A 24,032-nucleotide genomic window follows, 5' to 3' on the forward strand; every position below is an offset into this window, starting at 1 on the left:
GTCTTGGGTCCTCCCGGGGGCGCCCACAGGGAACAGGATGTGGACGAGGCCAGCGAGGAGGGAGGGCGGAAACCCTGAGTCACCGTCCCCGAGTCTCAGCCGCCCCTGGTCCTTGTCTGCCTCAGCACGAGTCGGGACCCGGTCCTGTGGGCCGGCCGGCTGCGCAAACCCAGGGTCAGAAATAGAATCCCGGAGCTCTCTGGAAAATCCACTGTGCTGAGGCAGGAGGCACACGCAGTCCTACGCCCCTGTTTTAAGTGCACACTGAGGGGAGCTTGGGCAAAAACATCATCCTGTGGCCGGGCACAGTGACTCACGCCTGTCATCCCAGCACTCTGGGAGGCCGAGGCGGGAGGATCGCTCGAGCTCCGGAGTTCGAGACCAGCCTAAGCAAGAGTGAGACCCCGTCTCTACTAAAAAAATAGAAAGAAATTAATTGCCCAACTAAAACTATATAGAAAAAATTAGCCGGGCATGGTGGCACATGCCTGTAGTCCCAGCTACTCTGGAGGCTGAGGCAGGAGGATTGCTTGAGCCCAGGAGTCTGAGGTTGCTGTGAGCGAGGCTGACGCCACGGCACTCACTCTAGCCTGGGCAACAAAGCAAGACTCTGTGTCAAAAGGACGAAAGAAAGAAAGAGAGAGAGAGAGAGAGAGAGAGAGAGAGAGAGAGAGAGAAAGGAAAGAAGGAAGGAAGGAAGAAAGCCAGAGAGAAAGAAACAGAGAAAGAAAGAGAGAGAGAAAGGAAGGAAGGAAGGAAGGAAGGAAGGAAGGAAGGAAGGAAGGAAGGAAGGAAGGAAGGAAGGAAGGAAGGAAGGGGAAAGAAGGAAGGAAGGTAGGTAGGAAGGAAGGAAAGAAAGAAGAAAGAAAGAAAGAAAGAAAGAAAGAAAGAAAGAAAGAAAGAAAGAAAGAAAGAAAAGAAAGAAAGAAAGAAAGAAAGAGAAAGAGAGGGAGGGAAGGAAGGAAGGAAGGAAGGAAGGAAGGAAGGAAGGAAGGAAGGAGGGAGGGAGGGAGGGAGGGAGGGAGGGAGGGAGGGAGGGAGGGAGGAGGGAGGGAGGAAGGAAGGAGGGAGGGAGGGAGGGAGGGAGGGAGGAGGGAGGGAGGAAGGAAGGAAGGAAGAAAGGAAGGAGGGAGGGAGGGAGGGAGGGAGGGAGGGAGGAAGGAAGGACGGAGGGACAATGCTCTGCCGCCCCCCTGTAACAGGCCCCCCTGCGGACCGGACCGCACTTGCGCGGGGACACGCTGCCTTGCAGACGCGCGACCTCGCCGGGGAGCGGAGCGCGGACTCGCGGACCCGGCGGCGCCCTGCGCGGGGCGCACACCAGCGCGCGCGGGTCGGGGTCGGGGTCCGCGCTCCGGGGCGCCCGCGGGAGGGAGGACGCGGACGGGAGGCTTTGGCGCCCGGGAGCCGAGGAGCCGCGTTGTGGGAGGGGCCAACCCCTACCCTCCCAGAGGACGCGGAGGGACACGGGTGTCCCCGCGGGTCGGGCGCGGCGCGGGCGGTGTGGACACGGACCCAGGCGCGCGCTGAGGGCGTGGCCGCGCCAGCCCCGCCTCGCGGGCATCGTGGGCGTGGCGCTCTGGGCCTCCTGCCCCCGCGGCCGGGGGTGCGGTGGGGTACCTCTGCCCGTCTCTGTCACCTTGCGGGAGGAGAAACCGGCGCTCACAGTTGTCGCCTTGCGGGTGGCCGCGGGGATGGGCGTCTCCCACGCGACGGGGGTCCTGTGCCCTCCGGGCGCCGGGGAAGGGCGTCCTCACGCAGGAAAAGGCAGGCGCGCCCCCCCAGGATGACTCTGTAGACCCCCAAGACGGAGGCTTGACAGCCCGCCACCAAGAACAGGTAGCTCGGTCGGCTTTGGCCGTCCCCGCGGGCAAATAAAGGACCCAGATCCGATCCAGGTGTGCGCTCCACTTTCAGGAGAACCTAAGAACAGGGCGACGGGTTTGCTGCCTGTTAGGACTGGGCCCGGGTCCGCTCAGTCGGACACGGCAAAGCTAGAGGACACTGGCACACAGCCAAGAGGCTCAGTGTAGGGACGGGTATCTTGGCCTCGTGACGCAAGGTGGCTGCTACGGACCGGCAGGCTCACCCCACATCCCTTCTTCTCCTCAAAGCGGGTTTCCTGCACCCATCAGCCCACCCATCAGCTACACTCAGGTCTCTCCCCATCCATGCGTCTGTCTCTGCAGCCGTAACCCCTGGCCAACGATTCTAACCCTGTCTTGCGTTCCTCGGTTGCACCAAATTCTCGAGGACGTGGGAGCCAGACTGCGCCGCCGGCCGGGGTCACAAGCAGCAGGGTCCCCGCGGGCGGAAACACTTCCTGCCGGCCGCGGGGGCGTCGGTGGCCTGGCCGCGCGCAGCGATGGGCTGAGCAAGATTACGAGTTTCCCCCGGCCGGTGCTGGCCTCGGCTGTCGGGGACCCAGCCGCAGATAGCCATCGGGGCGTCACGCGCCTCCCCATGACCGGGGGCCGCCCCCGGGGTCCGCGTTCTGGGCGAGTCAGTGTATACAGGCGGCACCACCGCGCGCAGCCTGGAAGCGAGACGGCCGGCGCGCTCGGAAAGCGCCCCGAGACGGAGCCACAGAACCCACGGACAGGACAGGTGAGTTGATTTTTTCCCCCGTGCCCACCGAGGCGGGACCGGGTGAGAATCCCCCGGGTGCGGGCGAGGCCGGGACGGGCCGGGAGGGGAGCGCCCGGCAGGCTCGGGAAGGCGGCGCGGCAGGTGCAGGTGCGCGGGGACCTGCTGCAACGCGGCCCCGGTGCGCGGGGAAGGGAGGCGGGGCGGCTTCGCGGGAGGCCGGCGCGGCCCAGCTGTGCGCACGCGAGGGGACGGCAGGACGCCCGTGGGCCTGTCTGCGCCCGAGACTGCGGGTGTCGCGCGCCTAGTAAATATTCTCCCTCTCTCTCTCTCCCTCTCTCTCTCTCCCTCTCTCCCTCTCTCTCCCTCTTTCTCTCTGTCTCTCTCTTTCCCTCTCTCTCTCTCTCCCTCTCTCCCTCTCTCTTCCTCTCTCTCTTTCTCTCTCTCTCTATATATCTGTTTCTCTCTTCCTCGCTCTCTCCCTCTTTCTCTCTCTCTCTATCTCTCTCTATTTATCTCTATTTCTCTTTCTCTCCCTCCCCCTCTCCCGCTTTCTCTCTCTTTCTCTCTTCCTCTCTCTCCCTCTCTCTTTCTCTCTCTCCCTCTCTTTCTCTCTCTCTATTTATCTCTATTTCTCTCTCTCTCTTCCTGTCTCTCTCTCCATTTATCTCTATTTCTCTCTTTCTCTCTCTTCCTCTCTCTCCCTCTCTCTTTCTCTCTATCTCTCTTTCTCTATTTCTCTCTCTCTCTCCCTCTCTTTCTTCCTCTCTCTCCCTCTCTCTTCCTCTCTTTCTCTCTATATATATCTCTTTCTCTCTCTCCTTCTCTCTTTCTCTCTCTCCCTCCCTCTCTCTCTATTTATCTCTAGTTCTCTTTCTCTCTCTCTCTTCCTCTCTCTCCCTCTCATTCTCTTTCTCTCTCTATATATATATATGTCTTCTTTATTTCTCTCTTTCTCCCTCTCTCTCTTCCTCTCTCTATATATATCTCTTTCTCTCTTCCTATTTATCTCTATTTCTCTTTCTCTCTCTCTCTTCCTGTCTCTCTCTCCATTTATCTCTATTTCTCTCTCTCTTCCTCTCTCTCTCCCTCTCTCTCTCTCTCTCTCTCTCTCTCTCTCTCTCCCTCTCTCTCTCTATCTCTCTTTCTCTATTTCTCTCTCTTCCTCTCTCTCTTTCTCTCTCTCTATATATCTCTTTCTCTCTTCCTCTCTCTCCCTCTCTCTTCCTCTCTCTTTCTCTCTCTATTTATCTCTCTATATTTATCTCTAGTTCTCTTTCTCTCTCTCTCTCTCTTCCTCTCTCTCTTTCTCTCTTTCCCTCTCTTTCTCTTTCTCTCTCTCTATATATCTTTCTTTATTTCTCTCTTTCTCCCTCTCTCTCTTCCTCTCTTCTCTCTGTCTCTCTCTCCCTCTCTCTTTCTCTCTCTCTCTATATATATATCTGTCTTTCTCTATTTCTCTCTTTCTCCCTCTCTCTCTTCCTCTCTCTCCCTCTCTCTTTCTCTCTGTTTCTCTCCCTCTCTCTTTCTATCTCTATTTATCTCTCTTTTGCTATTTCTCTCTCTCTTTCCTTCTCTCTCTTCCTCTCTCTCCCTCTCTCTTTCTCTCTCTTTCTCTCTCTCTCTCTCTCTCTCTCTCTCTCTCTCTCTCTCTCTCTCTCTTGGTTTGTTTTCTTTTTTTAAAGTCTTACTGGGGGTTGGTGTTTCCTTGGGGCTCAGGAAAGTGCTTCCAAAATCTCACACCTGGGCCGGGCGCGGTGGCTCACGCCTGTCGTCCCAGCACTCTGGGAGGCCGAGGCGGGAGTATCGCTCAAGGTCAGGAGTTCAGGACCAGCCTGAGCAAGAGCGAGACCCCGTCTCTACTATAAATAGAAAGAAATTAATTGGCCAACTAAAATGTATATATAGAAGAAATTAGCCGGGCATGCTGGCGCATGCCTGTAGTCCCAGCTGCTCGGGAGGCTGAGGCAGGAGGATTGCTTGAGTCCAGGAGTCTGAGGTTGCTGTGAGCTAGGCTGACGCCACGGCACTCACTCTAGCCTGGGCAGCAGAGTGAGACTCTGTCTCAATAAATAAATAAATAAAATGTTTTGGCCAGGCGCGGTGGCTCACGCCTGTCATCCCGGCACTCTGGGAGGCAGAGGCAGGAGGATCGCTCAAGGTCAGGAGTTTGAAACCAGCCTGAGCAAGAGCGAGACCCTGTCTCTACTATAAATAGAAAGAAATTAATTGGCCAACTGATATATATAGAAAAAATGAGCCGGGCATAGTGGCGCATGCCTGTCGTCTCAGCTACTCTGGTGGAGGCTGAGACAGGAGGATCGCTTGAGCCCGGGAGTTGGAGGTTATTGGGCTGATTATCGGGGTGGGGCTTCTAGCGTGCACATGCTTAGACATCCTGCCGGGGCTTGTTTTATGGGTGGGTCTTATTTTCGGGGAAACACGGTGTATTGAGGAGGGAGCGCTGAAAGTCAAAGGTTTTTTTGGACACAGTGTGCTATGCACGACTCAGGCGGTGGGTGAATGCAGCGTGCAAAAGCAGACGTGGCGTTTTCACCCCTAAATTGGGCACAGGAAGCTCAAAGACTTTGGGGCTTGTTGGAGGCTGATTCAGCGTGGTCCCCTTGGGGGCTGGGCTGGGGACGGAGGGGCCCCCGCCCCGGCTGGAATCCGGCCGCTGAGCCTGGTCTCTGTGTTTTGGACCTTAAGGTGTCACCTCGGGGACCGAGACATGGTGGCCTTGCTGGACTCCGTCTGGTTCTTGGTGCTTCTCACGCCGGCCTGCCGTGGAGGAGGAGAAGACGCCCACGGTGGTAGGTAGTGGCAGCTGCTCCTGGTGGGGCTGAGGTCTGGGGGCGGCCTCCCCTGAGGCCGAAAGGGCCTCGTGAGTGGGGAAGGAAGTTTCTACGAGGAGGCACTACAGCCCTGGTAGGGGAAGGGGTGGCCTCGCGCCCCGGGCTACCCCAGGTGGAGGCATTTGTCCTACAACAGAGGCAGGTGGACCCCCCCACCTGTTCAAAACCAAGATAGGAGGCCAGGCGCGGTGGCTCACACCTGTCATCCCAGCACTCGGGGAGGCTGAGGTGGGAGGATCGCTTGAGCTCAGGAGTTCGAGGCCAGCCTGGGCAAGAGTGAGACCCCCCGTCTCTACTGAAAATAGAAAGAAATTAGCCAGAGAATTAGAAATATAGAGAAACAATGAGCCGGGCATGGTGGCGCATGCCTGTAGTCCCAGCTACTCGGGAGGCTGAGGCAGGAGGATCACTTGAGCCCAGGAGTTGGAGGTTGCTGTGAGCTGGGCTGACGCCACGGCACTCTAGCCCGGGTGACAGAGCGAGACTCTGTCTCAAAATGAGAGAGAGAAGAAAGAAAGAGAGAGAAAGAAAGAAAGAAAGAAAGAGAGAGAGGGAGGGAGGGAGGGAAGAAAGGAAATAAAGAGAGAGGGTGAAGGAAGGAAGGAAGGAAGGAGGGAGGGAGGGAGGGAAGGAAGGAGAGAAGGAACAAAGGAGGGAAGGAAGGAAAGTAAGAAAGAGGGGAGAAGGAAGAAAGGAAAGAAGGAAGGAAAGAAGGAAGGAAGGAAGGAAGGAAGGAAGGAAGGAAGGAAGGAAGGAAGGAAGGAAGGAAGGAAGGAAAGAGAGGGGAAGGAAGAAAGGAAAGGAGGAAGGAAGGAAGGAAGGAAGGAAGGAAGGAAGGAAGGAAGGAAGGAAGGAAGGAAGGAAGGAAGGAGGGAGGGAGGGAGGGAGGAAGGAAGGAAGGAGAGAAGGAACAAAGGAGGGAAGGAAGGAAAGTAAGAAAGAGAGGGGGGAAGGAAGGAAGGAAGGAAGGAAGGAAGGAAGGAAGGAAGGAAGGAAGGAGGGAGAGAGGAAGGAAGGGAAGGAAGGAGAGAAGGAACAAAGGAGGGAAGGAAGGAAAGTAAGAAAGAGAGGGGAGGAAGGAAGAAAGGAAAGGAGGAAGGAAGGAAGGAAGGAAGGAAGGAAGGAAGGAAGGAAGGAAGGAAGGAAGGAAGGAAGGAAGGAAGGAAGGAAAGAAGGAAGAAAATGCTTGGAAAAAACAGGAAGGGGTGGCCTGTATGGGCCACGCACAAAATCCCCTTCTCCCTCCCAGCCCCTGTTCACGCCTTAGGTGCGGGACCAGGGCCCCTGCAAATTAAACTGACGAAAGAAAGGCACAGCCCCTCAGTCACATCCCTGTCTCTCCCACATCCCCAGTGCCCGGACCCGGAAGGGGACTGGTTAACTCAAAACATAATGAGCCGTCTCCCATTCCCACCAGGAATGTGCAGAGAGCTTCCATTTCCCCACATCCTCTCCGGCAACTGTGCTTTTTCTTTTTTTTTTCCCCCTTTAAAAATTCATAATAGGCCGGGCGCTGTGGCTCACGCCTGTAATCCTAGCTCTTGGGAGGCCGAGTCGGGCAGATTGCTCAAGGTCAGGAGTTCAAAACCAGCCTGAGCAAGAGCGAGACCCCGTCTCTACTATAAACAGAAAGAAATTAATTGGCCAACTGATATATATATAAAAAATTAGCCGGGCATAGTGGCACATGCCTGTAGTCCCAGCTACTCGGGAGGCTGAGGCAGAAGGATCACTCGAGCCCAGGAGTTTGAGGTTGCTGTGAGCTAGGCTGACGCCACGGCACTCACTCTAGCCTGGGCAACAAAGCGAGACTGTCTCAAAAAAAATAAATAAATAAAATAAAATAAAATAAAATAAAATAAAAATTCATAATAGACGTGTAGTGGTATCCCTTTGTGATTTTGATTTCCGTTTCCTTAACGACCAATAATGCTGAACATCTTGTCGTGCGTGTGTGTGTGTGTGTGTGCAAATAGCACTGCATTGTTCAGCTTAAAACAGCTAATTTCATGATATGCGGATCTCACCTCAATTAAAAAAAAAACACAACGTGATCCACCCCCGGTGTTTGCAAACTGTCTCCCCTTGGAAAGTAACTGCCCTGTCCACAGCTGGGGTGGGGGGTGTCCCGGCCCTCACGAAGCGTTCCCCTTTTTTAAATGACAGCTCCTCCGCCGGATAATGGGTCTCCTATCGTGAACCTGAAGCTCGACCCAAGGAAAAGAATGTTAAGCTGGAATTACAGGAGGAACGTGTCTGATCACAACTGCAGCATCCAGACGCCGCTGGACCCCGGCATCAGCACCGAGCCGCGGGTGAGTGCCCAGGGCCGCGGCCGTCTGGACTTGCTTCCCGCCAATCCCAGGTTTCCCTGTGGGATCCCCACGCCTGTGGTTGTCGTAGGGCAGGGAAAACGTTCTCCTCTAACTCTTAGGTGCTGTACCCGGGGGCCTGCAAATTAAACTGTCGAGAGAGAGGTTATCGAGGGAAAGGGCATGTGCGTTCTGTCAGTGTTCCTGTTTCTGCGTGTCCACACCCCCTTCCCACTGGGAAATTTATGCCCTGCTTGTGGGCAGGTAAAGGGCTCTCAATGCCGTCAGCTCCAATCGTCCTCGTGCTAAAGTGACACGTACTTTGGGGTGGCACAAGCCGGAACCTTTTACTCTGCTGTAGAGAGGAGGTAGAATTTACACGCTGAACCACGCGTGTGTGAATGAATGCGACGTCTGGTCTGTCCAGCACGTGCTTTCGTTTCTCGTTTCGACTTCTCCCCTTCCGGGAGGGCGGGGAGGGAAGGGTGTGAACTCGCTGGTCAGACGTAGCTGCACCTGTTTCACTTTAAAACAGTCCTCGAGGGTAAACTCCATGTGTCTGAGCAGCCTTCGTTCATTCCCCGAATAGTTCGCCACGGCTCAGCTCTTCCCTGATTTCCAGGATGCCAGGGGAGGAAAAACTTCTCTCCTCCACTGTTGGGTTCCGTCCAGGGGGTCTGCAAATTAAACTGACAAAGCACGAATTAACAAAGGGAAAGAATCGTTCGCGTGCCTGTGGGAGCTTACAGAAGAGACAGCTCGATGCACGGTTGAAGTTGGGGGTTTATCTGCCTAACTTAGTAAGGAATAGAGGCAGGGAGAAAAGGTCTTCAGGGGAAACAGGAATGGGTTTCTAGAAGAATGAGGGAAGATGGGAAAGTTTGTGATGATGCTCGCTCATGCAGGTGCAAATTGTCTTTCTTTTTCGTGGCCATGAAACTGCTTCAGAGAGCAGATTCCTGGCAGGTTTACTCTCGGTGTTCTTCCTGGGAGTCAAAGTCACCCCCGCCAAGAGGGAATTTATGGCAGCCTAATTTTCTGGAAGCTTCTCTCTCTCTTTTTTTTTTTTTTTTTTGTCAGGTAAGAGAAGCTGTGAGAAAACTTCTTTCTGCATCTGTCGAATCTCAGATGTTTTCGGCTTAAAATGAACGGTGATGTGAGCCCTGGGGCTGTGAGTTACTGGGAAATTTCAAGGGCAGAGTTAAAACGAGGGCTGTGCTCCCGCTGCCTACAAGTGCCTTTTTCTCCTCCTTTTGTGCTTTTGCTTTTGAAGGGCTTCCGTGAGCTTCAGTTTCACCAAAACTGCTCCAGCAGGAAAAAAAAATTTTTTTTACCTATAAGCAAAAGTGAGGGAACGAAATGTTTTTTGTGGCCCCAGAGGGGACAGAGCGGGAAGGGAGACCCCACGAGGAAGGGTAGTCTGGGGCGTCCGTGTGCTGGAAAGGGAACGAAAGAGAAGGAGGGAAGGAAGGAGGGAAGAAAAAGAAAGGAAGGAAGGAAAGAGAGAAAGAAAGAAAAGAAAGAAGAAGGAAGGAAGGAAGGAAGGAAGGAAGGAAGGAAGGAAGGAAGGAAGGAAGGAAGGAAGGAAGGAAGGAGCTATGGAGGGAAGGAAGGATCGCAGGAAAGAAAAAGAAAGAAGGAAAGAGAAAAAGAAAGGAAGGAGGGAAGGAAGGAAAGAAAGAGAAAGAGAGAAAGAAAGGAAGGAAAAAAGAGAAAGGAAAGAAGGAAGGAAGGAGAGAAAGAAAGAAAGAAAGAAAGAAAGAAAGAAAGAAAGAAAGAAAGAAAGAAAGAAAGAAAGAAAGAAAGAAAGAAAGAGAGGAAAGGAAGGAAAGAGGGAAGGAAGAAGGGAGGGAGGGAAAGAGGGAAGGAGGGAAAGTAGGGAAGAAAAGGAAGGAAGAAAGAAAAAGAAATGAAGGAAGGAAGGAAGGAAGGAAAGAGATAAAGAAAGAGAGCAGGGAAGGAAGAAAGGAAGGAGAAAAGGAAAAGAAAGAAGGAGGGAGAGAATACAAAAAAATTATGAAAAATTTGAGCATGTTTATCTGCTTCAAACCTTAAATCCCCTTCTTAGAGAGCAACGTCCAAATTTCTAAGGAGGCCAAAAATCCCCTAAGGGGGCACCCATTGCCGTGTCCTCCCTCCCGCCGGCCTCTGGTGACCTGTGTCTGCTGCGCCCCCCTGCGTGGGGCGTGGCCAGCGCCCCCTGCTGACGAGATCCGGCTGTGGGCGGACAGAGGAGCAAATCCAATGAGACCAGGAAGTCTCTCCCACCCTAGTCTAATTTAGCATGAGCAACACGACGACAAAAACAATAGCAACGTGACGCTACTTTTATTCTGCTGGTCTGCCAGGTACATATTAGGATCTTTTTTATGTTCTTTTGAAAATCCCTCCTAAAACTGATGCTTCACCATTTTTGTTGGAAATATGATAAGCCTAGAAATCCATGAGAAAACAACTGGAATCCTAGCATTGGAATCTTTTCCTGGAAAACATCTCTCTCTCTCTCTCTCTCTCTCTCTCTCTCTCTCTCTCTCTCTCTCTCTGCCTTTCTTCAAATTTATTCTGCCTCTTCCTAAGGTTTCCTCTTATGCACAAGTAACTTCCAGGGATTGTGGAGCTTCCTGTCGCTTTAGGGCTCCCATTTATCTCCCAAGCTTATCATTGCTGTTTATTGTTAGTGCAAAAAAACAAAAAAACAAAACAAAACACACACACACACACACACACAACCTGTTAATTTTGTTATGCATGTACTCAGGGTTCTGCCTGATCTTTCTGTAAACTTGATGTGGTTTTGGGGGAAGAGCGTTTGGCTTTGCAAATATTGTCAAATCATTTGGGAATGACGATAATTTGGGATGCTTTCCTGTTTTCGTTTTCTCATCTTTTCTTTCCGCTTCGCTTTGCTCCGGGGATTCCCAGAGAACTTTGAAAACACCGGCAAGTAGTCGGGGTGACCCCGGACATTCTTGGCTTGTTCTGCAGCTTAGTGGATTGGGGGTTTCTCCTTTAATTATGATCCTACTTGTTGATGTGAAAAAAAAAAAACCCTTTGTCATGCTAAAGGGGTTCAATTCAGGTCCTGCTGTCTTGGTCTTTCTGCAGCTCAGAATTTGCATAACCTCAAACGTTTGTTTCTGACATCTGCTCCGATAACCACTTTTTTTTTTTCTCTGAATGAGTCATTATTTTAACACATCTCCTCATATGATCCTTGCCTTCCTGGGACAACCTTTGGAAACTCTGCGTGGATTTTTTTTTTCTTTTATTTTCTTTTTTAAAGAAAATGGTGTTGCATCCCGTTTGTGAGTCTGATGTTTTTTTTTTTTTGAGTTTCTCTATGCTTTTAAGCAAAATGCGGGTTTTTTTTTTTTCTTTCTTTCTTTTTAAAAATATCGCCTCGATGTTCTTACTATGCCGGAGATCGGATAGCTGCTAAAGCTGAGTCTCTGCTTACAATTTCCGGCGAGCTGTAGCTGGCGCCGCCGGTCTCTGTTCTCTGTTTTCGCTAATCTCTGGGCCCTGGTTCATTTCCTTCCTGCTGCTCTCAAATTTCTTTCCAAATTCTTAGGGGAGGGAAAAATAAAATGCTAGCTATTTTTTTAGCTAGGGAGAGAGACATTGTAATCCTTCAAATGAAACAGCCTGTGAATTAACCCAGCCCCTTCCTTCTTGTTTCATAATGAGGCGCTTCCTGAATACAGCTGGCCCCCTTGGCAGGGCCACCCCGTTCCCTAAATCTTTTGCAAAGCGCTTCAGATTTTCTTCTTTTCTGGAGAGTTTACTGGGAGGAACCCACTCCCCTTCTATATAGCCTTTAAATGTTCACGGACTGCTTTTCTAGTTCGTCGTTGATTTTTTTTTGCATTAATTTTATTTATTTCTTGTAGACAACCCTCCCCCCCCAAAAAAAATGTGCCCTGTGGGATTTGTTTGTGCTTGAGATCTGGATTTGGGGGGGGGGGCGGCGTTTTCTATGAGACCTGATTCAAGACAAATATTAGCAAAGGCAAAAAAGAAAGAAAAAAGGCCTGGGGCGGTGGCTCACACCTGCCCCGTCATCCTAGCACTCTGGGAGGCCGAGGCAGGAGGATCGCTTGAGGTCTGGAGTTCAAAACCAGCCTGAGCAAGAACGAGACCCCAGTCTCTACTATAAATAGAAAGAAATTAATTGGCCAACTAAAAATATATAGAAAAAATTAGCCGGGCGTGGTGGCACATGACTGTAGTCCCAGCTACTCAGGAGGAGGCTGAGGCAGGAGGATTGCTTGAGCCCGGGAGTTTGAGGTTGCTGTGAGCGAGGCTGATGCCACGGTTCTCTAGCCCGGATAACAGAGTTAGACTGTGTCTCAAAAAATAGAAAGAAAGAAAAAAGAGAGACTGCTTTTTGACCTTGCAGGCCAGACACAGGGCGTGCAGGGGTTTCATCTCTCGTGCCGGGGCGTGCAGGGGAGCGGAGGGTGGGCTGTCCCGCAGGCATCTTTCTGTCTCTTCTCCTATGTGCAGCTGTGACTGTGTCCCGCGTCCCAAGCCTGTTGCAGGTGTGGCTTTGTGGGGCGTCAGGAACACCAAGTGCCCCGATACCCACCCTGGGGGCCTTTCTGCCTCTCAGTGAGTGACCTCTTTCCCTGCTGAACTTTGGATGTTGCAAAACAGCGGAGGGTTAAGAAATCCGCCCCCAGTACCCTTTGCCTGCCAGGAAAGGGTTGCAGCAGAGAAGCCCCAGCCCGTGACTCGATGAGCCTGGCAGCGCCACGCCCACCCCCCCACCCCCCCCCCCCCAGTGGACGGTGAGCCGGACTGTCTGGCTCCTCCCCGGACAGAGGGTTCAGCCTGTCTCTCGTACCCCAAGAACCCTGGCCTCGGCCCACGCTCAGGCCTGAGCCGGCAGACGTACGTCCATCCCTGCTGAGGGGCAGGAGAGAGAGGCCATCTAGCCAGGCACAGTTCTTCCCCCGGCAGGGGTTCCTGCTCCTTTCCTGGGAACTCTCTGGAATAAAGTCTCCTGCTTAGTCCACACTGCAGTCTACACCCCACAACAACCCCTGGAAACCTCGCCAGCCTCTGAACTTCTGGCCGGCGCCAGCTTTTTCTTATTTCACCGCATTTCCCCGATAATGAGACAGTGTCTTCTATTTGTTTTTCCTCGAGAAGACACCCCAGGGCTGATTTTCAGGGGGTGTGTTATTTTTTTTTTTAAGCACGGTGCAATTATCTACATTGATTCAAATACAGTGAAGGCGTCTTCTTCTGGAACATCATCCTCACTCTCCAGACCCCGAATCCCATCCTGAATGTCTTGTGACTCTGTTTCCTTTAGAGCCACCGGCCCCAATCTCTCCTGTGGAGCACTAGAGCTCTCACGGGGCAGATGAGAAGGGCTGCTCGTGTTCTTTCCCGCTCCACGACGACACGCACGGGTTGTGCAGATGTGCTGCGCAGCCACGCTCGTCACTAGGGCTGATTTTCATAGCCACGCCCATCACCAGGGCTGATTTTCATAGCCACGCCCATCACCAGGGCTGATTTTCATAGCCATGCCCACCACCAGGGCTGATTTTCATAGCCACGCCCACCACTAGGGCTGATTTTCATAGCCACGCCCATCACTGGGCTGATTTTCATAGCCACACCCATCACTGGGGCTGATTTTCATAGCCACGCCCATCACTGGGGCTGATTTTCATAGCCACGCCCATCACTGGGGCTGATTTTCATAGCCACGCCCATCACCAGGGCTGATTTTCATAGCCACGCCCACCACTAGGGCTGATTTTCATAGCCACGCCCATCACTAGGGCTGATTTTCATAGCCACGCCCATCACTAGGGCTGATTTTCATAGCCACGCCCACCACTAGGGCTGATTTTTCATGGCCACCCCCACCACTAGGGCTGATTTTCATAACCACTCCCATCACTAGGGCTGATTTTCATAGCCACGCCCATCACTAGGGCTGATTTTCATAGCCACGCCCATCACTAGGGCTGATTTTCATAGCCACGCCCATCACTAGGGCTGATTTTCATAGCCACGCCCATCACTAGGGCTGATTTTCGGGGTGGGGCTTCTATTGTGCACATGCTTAGACATCCTGCTAGGGCTTATTGTATGTGTGGGTCTTATTTTCAGGGAAACACGGTATTTTATTTTCCTTTGAGACAGAGTCTTGCTGTGTCAGGTAGGCTAGAGTGCCGTGGCGTCATTATAACTCACTGCAGCCTCCAACTCCTGGGCTGAAGCGATCCTCCTGTCTCAGCCTCCCGAGTAGCTGGGGCTACAGGCACGTGCACTTCACCACGCCTGGCTAATTTTTCAATTTTTTTTGTAGAGATAGGGTGTCACTTATATTGGCCAGGCTGGTCTCAAACTCCTAACCTCAAGTGGTCCTCCCACCTTGGCCTCCCAGAGTGCCGGGATCACAGGCGTGAGCCACCGAGCCCCGAGGCTCCAGCTTTTTCTAAACCATCTCTCCTGCGGGCTTTCATTTCTAACAACTTGTCAGGGTCTTTATTAATTGAACACATTCATTTGATTGGCAAAACCGGTCCATTTGATCTTCGTTCCAGGCCACCGTGGTGTGCATTCTCACGTTTTTTCTTTTCTTTTTTTTTTTCAGTTTCTTTTTGTCTCCTGCTACCCGGATTGATCATTTCCTTGGCTTGAATTTTTTCCCACTGTTTGCTGCTGTGTGTACCACATGCAGCTCACGGTCTGGCGCGAAAAGACAAGAAACAGGCCTGATTTTTTATGTCAGTGACTGCGTTTCCCTTCTGGGAGTTTTAAGAAATTCTTTGTTTCAAAGAACTACTCCTTTTCAGACTTAGTCACATTCCAGCCTGTTCTGTTTTGTTTTGGTTTGTGTCCCATCTCTGACCCCTTCTTTCCAAACCCATCTTTCCTTTGCCTTTAGGATCTGAAAGCAATTCTGTGTTCGTTCTCATCTCTCCTAGACCCCGTGATTGTCACGAGACTGTGTTGCTGCAGAGAGAGAGAGACAGGATGCATGCCTGTTTCTTCCTCGCTTTGGGGAAACAATCCCGTGTTTTCCTGGGGCCGGATCTTATGTTTAGGTCGGAAGCGTCCCCCCGCGCCTGGCATTCCCTGAGAGTCTACAATCCCCAACTTCCCCTTGGTCACCTGAGTCTCCAAATCTGTAACCTCCCCTTGGTCACCTGGGCACTTCCAGAATCTTCTTGCAGAAGTGAGTCGGGAGGGGGGCAGGGCCCTAACCCCAGGCCCGGCTGCTCTTTCTCGGGACTCCGTGGATCCCCTAATCCCAGTCACGGTCCCCACCCCGGCCCAGCGCTGCCTGCCGGGAAAATGGGATTCGACACGGAGCTTCCTGCCAACCCAGAAAGTCCCTCCACAGCGGGGAAAGGAGAGAGCGGGCGTCTTACCACCCAGTGAAGCCTGCGGACACACAGGGGGGCCACCCGCCCACAGGAGAAGAAGCAGGCACTGTCTTTACCCAGAGCTTGTTCTAGAAGGGGGCTCGGCCGCCCACGGCCCTGGACTTGGCAGGGACTCAAAGGCGGGCGGAGCAGGGGAAGGGTCTGAAGTGCGAAGAGGGAAGGCCGGGTCAGCCCTAAGTTGGGGGTGCTGGCGTCAGGGAAGCTGCAGACGGCTCAGTGGAACCCGTGCCCTAGGAGACTGGTTAGCGTTAGGGTTAAGGGTCAGGGGTTAGGGTTAGGGGTTAGTGTTAGTGTTATGGGTAGGGGTTAGGGGTTAGCGTTAGGGTTAGGGGTCAGAGGTTAGGGTTAGGAGTTAGAGGTTAGCGTTAGGGTTAGGGGTCAGGGGTTATGATTAGGGGTTAGGATTAGGGGTTAGGGTTTAGGGTTAGGGGTTATGGTTATGGTTAGGGGTTAGAGGTTACGGTTAGGGGTAGGCATTAGGGGTTATCTGTTAAGGTTAGGGTTAGGCGTTAGAGTTAGGGGTTATGGTTATGGTTAGGGGTTATGGGTTACGCTTAGGGTTAGGCGTTAGGGGTTATTGGCTATGGTTATGGTTAGGGGTTAGGGTTAGGAGTCTGTGGTTAAGGTTAGAGTTTAGGGTTAGAGTTAGGGGTCAGGGGTTAGGATTAGGTGTTATGAGTTAGGGTTATGGGTTAGGTTTAGGAGTTAGGGTTATTGGGTGTGCTTGGCTTCCACTATCCTATTTGCGTGAAAATAAGACCCAACCACAAAATAAGCCCTAGCAGGATGTCTAAGCTCGCGTACAATACAAGCCCTTCCTGAAAATAATCCTTTGTGATGGGGGTGCCTATGCAGGGCATCTGCACAACCCGTGCGTGTCGTCGCGGAGCGGGAAAGAAGACGAGCAGCCCTTCTCATCTGCCCCGTCGTGACAGCGACTATCCCAGAGGTGACAGGAAAGGTGTGGGCAGCCCCACCTAAAAGGTGGGCTCCCCCTGTCGGGTCCCGGCTGTCCTGTGGGTGCTGCAAGCTGAGCCTTTGAGGGTAAAATAACACATCCCCTGAAAATAAGCCTTGGGGTGTCTTCTTGAGGAAAATTGAATAGATGACCCTGTCTTGTGTTGGAATTTGAAAGCAGCAGCGACAGTTACGGAAGCTGCCAGTCGTTCATCAAAGTGCCTGCCACTTGGGGCCGGTTGTCTCGGGAGGTCTTGGATGGCTTTCGGCAGAGCCAGGAGAGATTGCCATCTGACTTCCTGCTTCCTGGCTGGCTGGTGCAGGTCAGAGGTCAGAATGCTATTTATACTCGGTCTCGGCAATGCATGTTTGTACATTCAGCCTCTCACACTAAGCATCGGCCGGGCGCGGTGGCTCACGCCTATAATCCCAGCACTCTGGGAGGCCGAGGCGGGAGGATCACTTGAGGTCAGGGTTTCGAGACCAGCCTAAGCAAGAGCAAGACTCCGTCTCTGCTAAAAATAGATAAATTAGCCGGGTGTGATGGCGCATGCCTGTAGTCCCAGCTACTTGGGAGGAGGCTGAGGCAGGAGGATCGCTGGAGCCCAGAAGTTTGAGGCTGCTGTGAGCTACGATGACATCACTGCACTGTAGCCCAGGTGATAGGAAGACTCTGTCTCAAAAAAAAAAAAAAAAGAAAAACAAAACAAAAGAATGCAACACAAGGAAACAACCAACCAAGAACCAATTACCTGAGCAACTGCAAAGACAGAGAAAGAAACTTTACCACCCCTGAATGCAGCAAAGTGTACCCAACCGGCCCCGTTCAGGGCAGTCGAGCTAAAATAGTTAAGTCTCCCGTCTGTTTCTGACCGCAGGTAGACGGCGCAGCCTGCAGTCAGGTGACAGGTGCCGCCAGACCTGTCTCCACCCACACGGATGGGAAGCAGGTGTTCTCTTCCTTAAAACGGTCCCATTTCCAGGAGCCATTTCCTCCCGGATCTCGGAGGGGGAAACATCCCGGGCTGCGGAGGCGGGAAGAGCAAGTTTGCTGAGAAAACAATCTTTCCTCGCCCGTCTGAGGCCCCCTGGACCAAAGAGAGGCCAACAAGAGGAGAACGTGTGGGAGTCTGTAACAGGCGTTTTCCCCGGCGCGAGGGACGGAGCGAGGACAGGCGTGCACAACTGCACTTGGACACCCGGGTTGTGTGAGCTCACGGGAATGACCCGGGGGCACCCGGCCTGCCCTGCCTGCGCAGATTCTCCGAGTCCCGAGTCCTGGGTCCCCAGGGACGAGGACGCCCCTCCCCTCCGGGTGCAGGGAGGGAGGCAGCTCTCCCAGCCTGGCTTTTGCCCGGTGCTTTCTCGCACTCTCCACTGTGGTCCGTCGGAAGAGACGGAACCGGCCGTGCACGGTTAGAGCTTAGAGCTCCTTCCCCGATGCTTAATGTGCAAACGCATCCCCGGCGTCTCTGGCTGAGGGCAGATGCCTGTCCCGTGGGGCTGGGTGCAGTCTCGAAGAAAAGCAACACCGGGTCACTCAAACCTGGAGCGAGAAAGCCTCTTTATTCAAGACTCCCGCAACTGTCGGCAAAGACTATTCCAGCAGGGAGAGAGACTGAACCCGAGTCCAAAAGCAATGGGAAACGCTCAGGATGTGTAGCCCCGACAGCCACAGCGAGGGGAGTCGGTGGGTGGAAAAATTACCGAGAGGAACTCGGTCAGGTATTGCAGAGGACGGGAGAAAACTTTTTTTCTCTGCACTTTCACGCTCCGTGCCGGGGCCCTGCAAATTAAACCGACAGAAGACAGACTCCCAGGAGAAAAAGGGGATACAACATTTCATTTGGTGGTAACTTTTAAAATGTGTACATGGACAGCTTCCCGGAAAAATCCTGGAGACCCCAAGAAGCAGCTAGACTGGATTTGGGATCCTGTATGACATTGTGTGTGGGCTTGCATGCCGTTTTAAAGAACAAGGACAAAATGATACCTTTGTAAAGATGTATCAGGACGAAGGAAAAGGAGGTTAGGCTTTTCAGGGTGGCAAACTGTGGGACTATATGGAAGAAACTAATAGAAGACAAGCAGTGATTTACCGTGGTTCCCCGAAAATAAGACAGGGTCTTATATTTATTTTTCCTCAAGAAGACACCCTAGGGTTCATTTTTCAGGGGATGTGTTGTTTTTTTTTAAGTACGGGACAACCCTCTACATTTATTCAAATAGAGCGAAGTCGTCTCCTTCTGGAACATCATCCTCACTCTCCAGACCCCGAATCCCATCCTGAATGTCTTGCGACTCTGTTTCCTTTAGAGCCACCGGCCCCGATCTCTCCTGTGGAGCACTAGAGCTCTCACGGGGCGGATGAGAAGGGCTGCTCGTGTTCTTTCCCGCTCCACGACGACACACACGGGTTGTGCAGACGCGCTGCGCAGCCACGCCCAGCACTAGGGCTGATTTTCATAGCCACGCCCATCACTAGGGCTGATTTTCATAGCCACGCCCATCACCAGGGCTGATTTTCATAGCCACGCCCATCACCAGGGCTGATTTTCATAGCCACGCCCATCACTGGGGCTGATTTTCATAGCCACGCCCATCACTAGGGCTGATTTTCATAGCCACGCCCACCACTGGGGCTGATTTTCACAGCCAGGCCCATCACTGGGGCTGATTTTCATAGCCACGCCCATCACTAGGGCTGATTTTCATAGCCACGCCCACCACTGGGGCTGATTTTCATAGCCACGCCCAGCACTAGGGCTGATTTTCGGAGTGGGGCTTCTATGGAGCAAGTGCTTAGACATCCTGCTAGGGCTTGTTTTGTGGGTAGGTCTTGTTTTGGGGAAACACGGTAGTGAAGTCTGTTATATATTGATAGATTCCTCGTGGCACCTGTTTGGGCGGATTGGCGCCTGGAGTTGGTGATTTTTTTTTTTTTTTTTTTTTGAGACAGAGTCTCACTCTGCTGCCCAGGCTAGAGTGAGTGCCGTGGTGCCAGCCTCGCTCACAGCAACCTCAGACTCCCTGGCTCAACCAATCCTCCTGCCTCAGCCTCCCGAGTAGCCGGGACTACAGGCAGGCGCCACCACTCCCGGCTGATTTTTTCTATATATTTTTTAGCTGTCCAGTTAATTTCTTTCTATTTATAGTAAAGACGCGGGATCTCGCTCTCGCTCGTGCTGGCTTCGAACTCCTGACCTGGAGCGATCCTCCCGCCTCGGCCTCCCAGAGTGCTGGGATTTGGAGTTGGAGACTGAACGTCACGCGGGCCCTTGCTGGGTGCGAGGGCGGGCAGGAGAGACGCGGAGACGCGCAGACGCAGGGAAAGGCGCTGGGCGCGCTGCGTTTACACCGAGGACCCGGCTCAGAGGCGCGCGGAGGTTGGAACCCGGGTGGAGAGCGGCTCGCAGTACAGGTGAGCCGCACCTCTGCCTCCCGCCCCGTCTTCCGCAGGTGGGCGGGGACCGCGCCTACTTCTGCGCCTTCCCCAACGCGGTGCTGCGCAGAGGGGCCACGCTGAGGGTGCAGGCCACCGCCGGCGGGGCCGCGTTCCAGGAAGTCCTGGCCTTCAGGAACCCAGGTGAGGCCGGGCGTCTTACCTGGTGCAGCCCCGTCCTGGGTGGTGGGGGCCGCCGGTTCCCGGGGTGACGGCGTCTGGCGGGCCTGCGTCCCCCCAGGCAGGGAAGGCACCGCGGCCGTGAACTTCTCTTGCCTCATCTACGCCGTCCGCTTCATGAACTGCAGCTGGGCGCCCGGCCCCGCCGCGCCCGCGGACGTGCGGTACCGGCTGTACTCCTGGGACAGCGCGTAAGTGGCCGCCGTCCGCGCGGGGGGCGCGTGGGCGGTGGGGTGGGGTGTGGGGAGAGGTTTCCTGAACCTTAGGAGGGTGTCCTGCTGGTCCTCAAGTTGGAACCGACGGAGAGAGGTGGAGGCCGGGCGCGGTGGCGGCTCACGCCTGCAATCCCAGTACTCTGGGAGGCCGAGGAGGGAGGATCGCTGGAGGCCAGGAGTTCGAGACCAGCCTGGGCAACATAGCAAGACCCTGTCTCTACTAAAAATAGAAAAAATTAGCCAGGCAAGGTGGTGCGAGCCTGTAGTCCCAGCTACTCGGGAGGCTGAGGCAGGAGGATCGCTGGAGGTCAGGAGTTTGAGACCAGCCTGGGCAACAGAGCAAGACCCCTGTCTCTACAAAAATTGGAACAAATTAGCCGGGCACAGTGGCGCGTGCCTCTAGTCCCAGCTACTCGGGAAGCTGAGGCAGGAGGATCGCTCGAGGTCAGGAGTTTTGAGACCAGCCTGGGCAACAGAGCAAGACCCCGTTTCTACTGAAAATAGAAAAAATTAGCCAGGCATGGTGGCACATGCCTGTAGTCCCAGCTACTCGGGAGGCTGAGGCAGGAGGATTGCTTGAGCCCAGGAGTTTGAGGTTGCTGTGAGCGAGGCTGATGCCACGGCACTCTGACCCGGGCAACACAGTGAGACTGCCTCAAAAATAAATAAACAAACAAATAATAAAACTGAGCGAACCAGGCAGACAGGTGAAAGGCATGCAGATTAGTTTAACCCTTTGTGCTCGCTTGCTTTTTTTCTCGATTCCTTTTTCCTACTCGGGATTTAATTTTTTAAATACCCCAGACTTTACACAGTGCGGCAGTAGAATAAAACACTGGAGGCCGGGCCCGGTGGCTCACGCCTGTCATCCCAGCACTCTGGGAGGCCGAGGCGGGCGGATCGCTCAAGATCAGGAGTTCCAAACCAGCCTGAGCAAGAGCGAGACCCCGTCTCTACCATAAATAGAAAGAAATTAATTGGCCAACTAATATATATATGGAAAAAATGAGCCGGGCGTGGTGGCGCATGCCTGTAGTCCCAGCTACTCGGGAGGCTGAGGCAGGAGGATCGCTTGAGCCCAGGAGTTTGAGGTTGCTGTGAGCTAGGCTAACACCACGGCACTCACTCTAGCCTGGGCAACAAAGCGAGACTCTGTCTCAAAAAAAAAAAAAAAAAAAAAAAAAAAACCACTGGAGTTTCTTTTCATACGAACTTATTTATTTGTATTTTTTTATATTTCAAATTATCGATATATTCAAAGAGTAATTTTAATCTCTACAATTTTTGCTAGCCGTGTCGAGTCACTCTCGACATCCCAGTGCAAAGGGTGGATACGTTTTACGGATGTGGGAGACCCCCCCACCCGCCCCGCGAGGAAATAGAGACCCGGAGAAGCGGGGCACCTGCGTGGGTTTTACGCCCGGTTCAGGGAGAGGTGGATTCCCGTGTGGGGAAACATGACCGGGGAGGGCACGAGGGTGCGGTCGGTCAGTGACATCTCGGGGGTGAGTTTAGCAGGCTCTGTTCCGTGTCCCCGGAAAAGGAGCCAAAAACGCTGTGACATAATAATGTCAGCAGGTTTATTCTGAGCCAGACCGGAGGGCCACGGCCCCGAGCCACCGCCCGGGACGCCTTGAGCGAGGGGACTGGCCGTGGCCGGGTCACGGTTGGGTCTCACGGATTTCGGGGAGAGACGGGGGTCACAGGGAAAAAGCCGTGAATCAATACGTGGGAGGCGGACGTGGGTCTGGCCAAAATAGGTGGGACATCTCGAAGTGGGGGCAGATTACAGGTTACAGGTGGGTTTAAAGACTCTTTGACTTGTAATTGGTTGAAGACGTGCAGCTTTGTCTAAAGGCTTGGGATGTTTTAAGATAAGGAAGTGTGTTAATCAGAGACAAGCCACCACCAGACACGTATTTGCCGTGTAAACTGAGGACCTGCAGGAGTGGCTTGGACAGACTCAGCCTGTCAGTGAGTCACCAAGACGTCCCCAAGAAGGGAAGGGTGTGACAGGGCAGGTCTGACCTCCCTCCCTCCTCCTGGCCAGCAACTCAGTTTTAGGGCGTCCCCTTGGCCAGGATGGGGGGTCCACTCAGTCAGCCGCTGTGCGTGTTTGTGCGTGTGTGTGTGTGTGTGTGTGTGTGTGTGTAGCGGGGATGCTTAAGATTTTATTTCAGTCCCCATCAGATCCTCGTATGCGTCTCTGCGTAAGACCGTCCTTCCCTCTGGCATGGGGCAGGACACCTGTCACGGGGCAGGACACCTGTCACGGGGCAGGACACCTGTCATGGGAGCACCTTCAGAGTAGAAGTGGGGAGAGAGGCGTTCAGAGACGGCTTCCTGCTTCTGGAAGCAAACGCTGACATGCCGTTAATTCCCCGAGGAAATTAAAAGCCCCGCTCCCTGTTTTCCCCGGGGTGGGGGGAGGAGACAGACCTGCCTCAGTTGGCCTCCCCGGGCTCCAAGCCCCGAACCCACCTCGGGGCCTCGAGGGATGAGACCAGACGGGCGGCCGTAGCTTGAGAACGCGGGGCGGGCTGTATCCGAGAAGGTCTATGCACGGGAGGGGATTTCTTTTTTTTACCGTCTTTGCGGCCTCTTTGGCGGGATTCATAATCTGCGATGATACCGTGGTTTCTTTTCTCTTCTACCCCTTTGTGGAGGGATTTTTTGGGGGTCAGAGTGAAGGTTTAGGGGGGTCCGTCCCGCCTCCCCAAGGGGACACACCCACGGGCCCTTCCTTGGGTGTCCCAGGGACGCCGAGGAGAAGGAATGCGTCCACTACCTGACGGACTCGATGGGGACGCGCGTGGGCTGCCACTTCGACCGGCTCGGGGAGCCCAAGAGGACGGACAACTACTTCTTCTTGCTGAACGGAACCAGCAAAGACGGGGCGGTGCAGTTCGTGGATTTTACCCCGTTCGTGGCCGTCAACATGGGTACGATAACCTCCCGCCACGCGGTCCTCCCACCTGGGGGGCTGTCTGGCTTCACGGCGCTGTGGTTCGTCCCAGGCGGGGGGCCACGGGGGTGCCAGGTGCGGGGCCGGCCCGAGCGGGTCTCGATTCAGGGACGGGGAATGTACCCAGGGCAGGCAGGAAGAGAGGCCAGGAGCCTCCCTTGGCGAGGGAAGACGGACAGGTGCAAGGCTCACACCCTTCCAAGGAACGCAGGGAACGGAGAGGGGATAAAAACCCTCTTGTACACTGTGAGGTGCCGTTCCCGGCACCTGCAAATTAAACCGACGGAAGGCGGGTCGAGGGAAGAAAAGCACACACGTTTCATTTTAATTCTTGCTGTGTTCATGCGTGGTGGCGGCTTGGATTAGGAAGGGCGAGAAAACTCCCCGAGAAGTGGCTACACGCGGGGCTTATGTGCCGTTTTTTAGCAAAGGGCACTGAATTGTGGGAAAGTCACTAGACCAAAAAAAAAAAAAAAAAAAAGAGTGGTGCTGAGCTTCTAAGGGCAGTCGATTGTGCGAGGGAAATTAACGGACGGCAAGGGCTCAGTCAGTGAGGTTTGTGTGTGCGCACACACCCGCCCATCTCCACGGCCGTAAAAATCCCCCAGAGAGGAGATGCACGGCAGTCCCCGTTCCTCGGAAGTTTCCGGTGTTAGTCAGGTAAGAGAAGTTGCAGGAATGCTGCTTTTTGCACGCCTGTTCTTTCTCCACCGCCCGGGGCCCCAAAATAATCCGCACACGCCAACGTGGGCCGTGTGGGGAGGCGCCTTTCTGCCCCACTTAAGAGCGGGACGCAGCATCTCAGCACCGCGCTTGGCGGCCGGGCGCGGCTTAAACGACCGCGTCGCCCACGAAAAGCGTAAAAGTGTGGGAAAGGCGAGCGGGCCCCAACCGCGCGGGCACCGTTTCCACGGCACACGGGACGAGGCCGCCGCGGACCGTAACGGCTCACGGCCCTGCTCGCGGTCTCGCCCCAGAGAGGTACGACCCCCCGGCCAACCTCTCGGCCAGCTTCGACGGCTCCCGCCTCGTCATCCGCTGGGACAACCCCGAGACCAGGTTCGACCTGGCCAGCCACGTGTTGTGCTACGAGCTGGACCTGCAG

General features: G+C 53.9%; 1 protein-coding gene across 1 annotated transcript; it reads left to right on the top strand.

The window, feature by feature from the left end:
- The first annotated feature begins 19,065 nt into the window (after positions 1-19,065).
- On the top strand, positions 19,066-23,402 carry LOC105870818 (uncharacterized). Its single transcript, XM_075999443.1, has 3 exons — positions 19,066-19,711; positions 19,809-19,938; positions 22,720-23,402. The coding sequence occupies exons 2-3, from the start codon at positions 19,865-19,867 to the stop codon at positions 23,291-23,293; spliced, it is 648 nt and encodes a 215-aa protein (XP_075855558.1). The 5' UTR covers positions 19,066-19,711; positions 19,809-19,864; the 3' UTR covers positions 23,294-23,402.
- Positions 23,403-24,032: the final 630 nt, after the last annotated feature.

This window comes from Microcebus murinus, chromosome X (assembly GCF_040939455.1).
Source record: "Microcebus murinus isolate Inina chromosome X, M.murinus_Inina_mat1.0, whole genome shotgun sequence".
Taxonomy (NCBI): Eukaryota; Metazoa; Chordata; class Mammalia; order Primates; family Cheirogaleidae; genus Microcebus; species Microcebus murinus.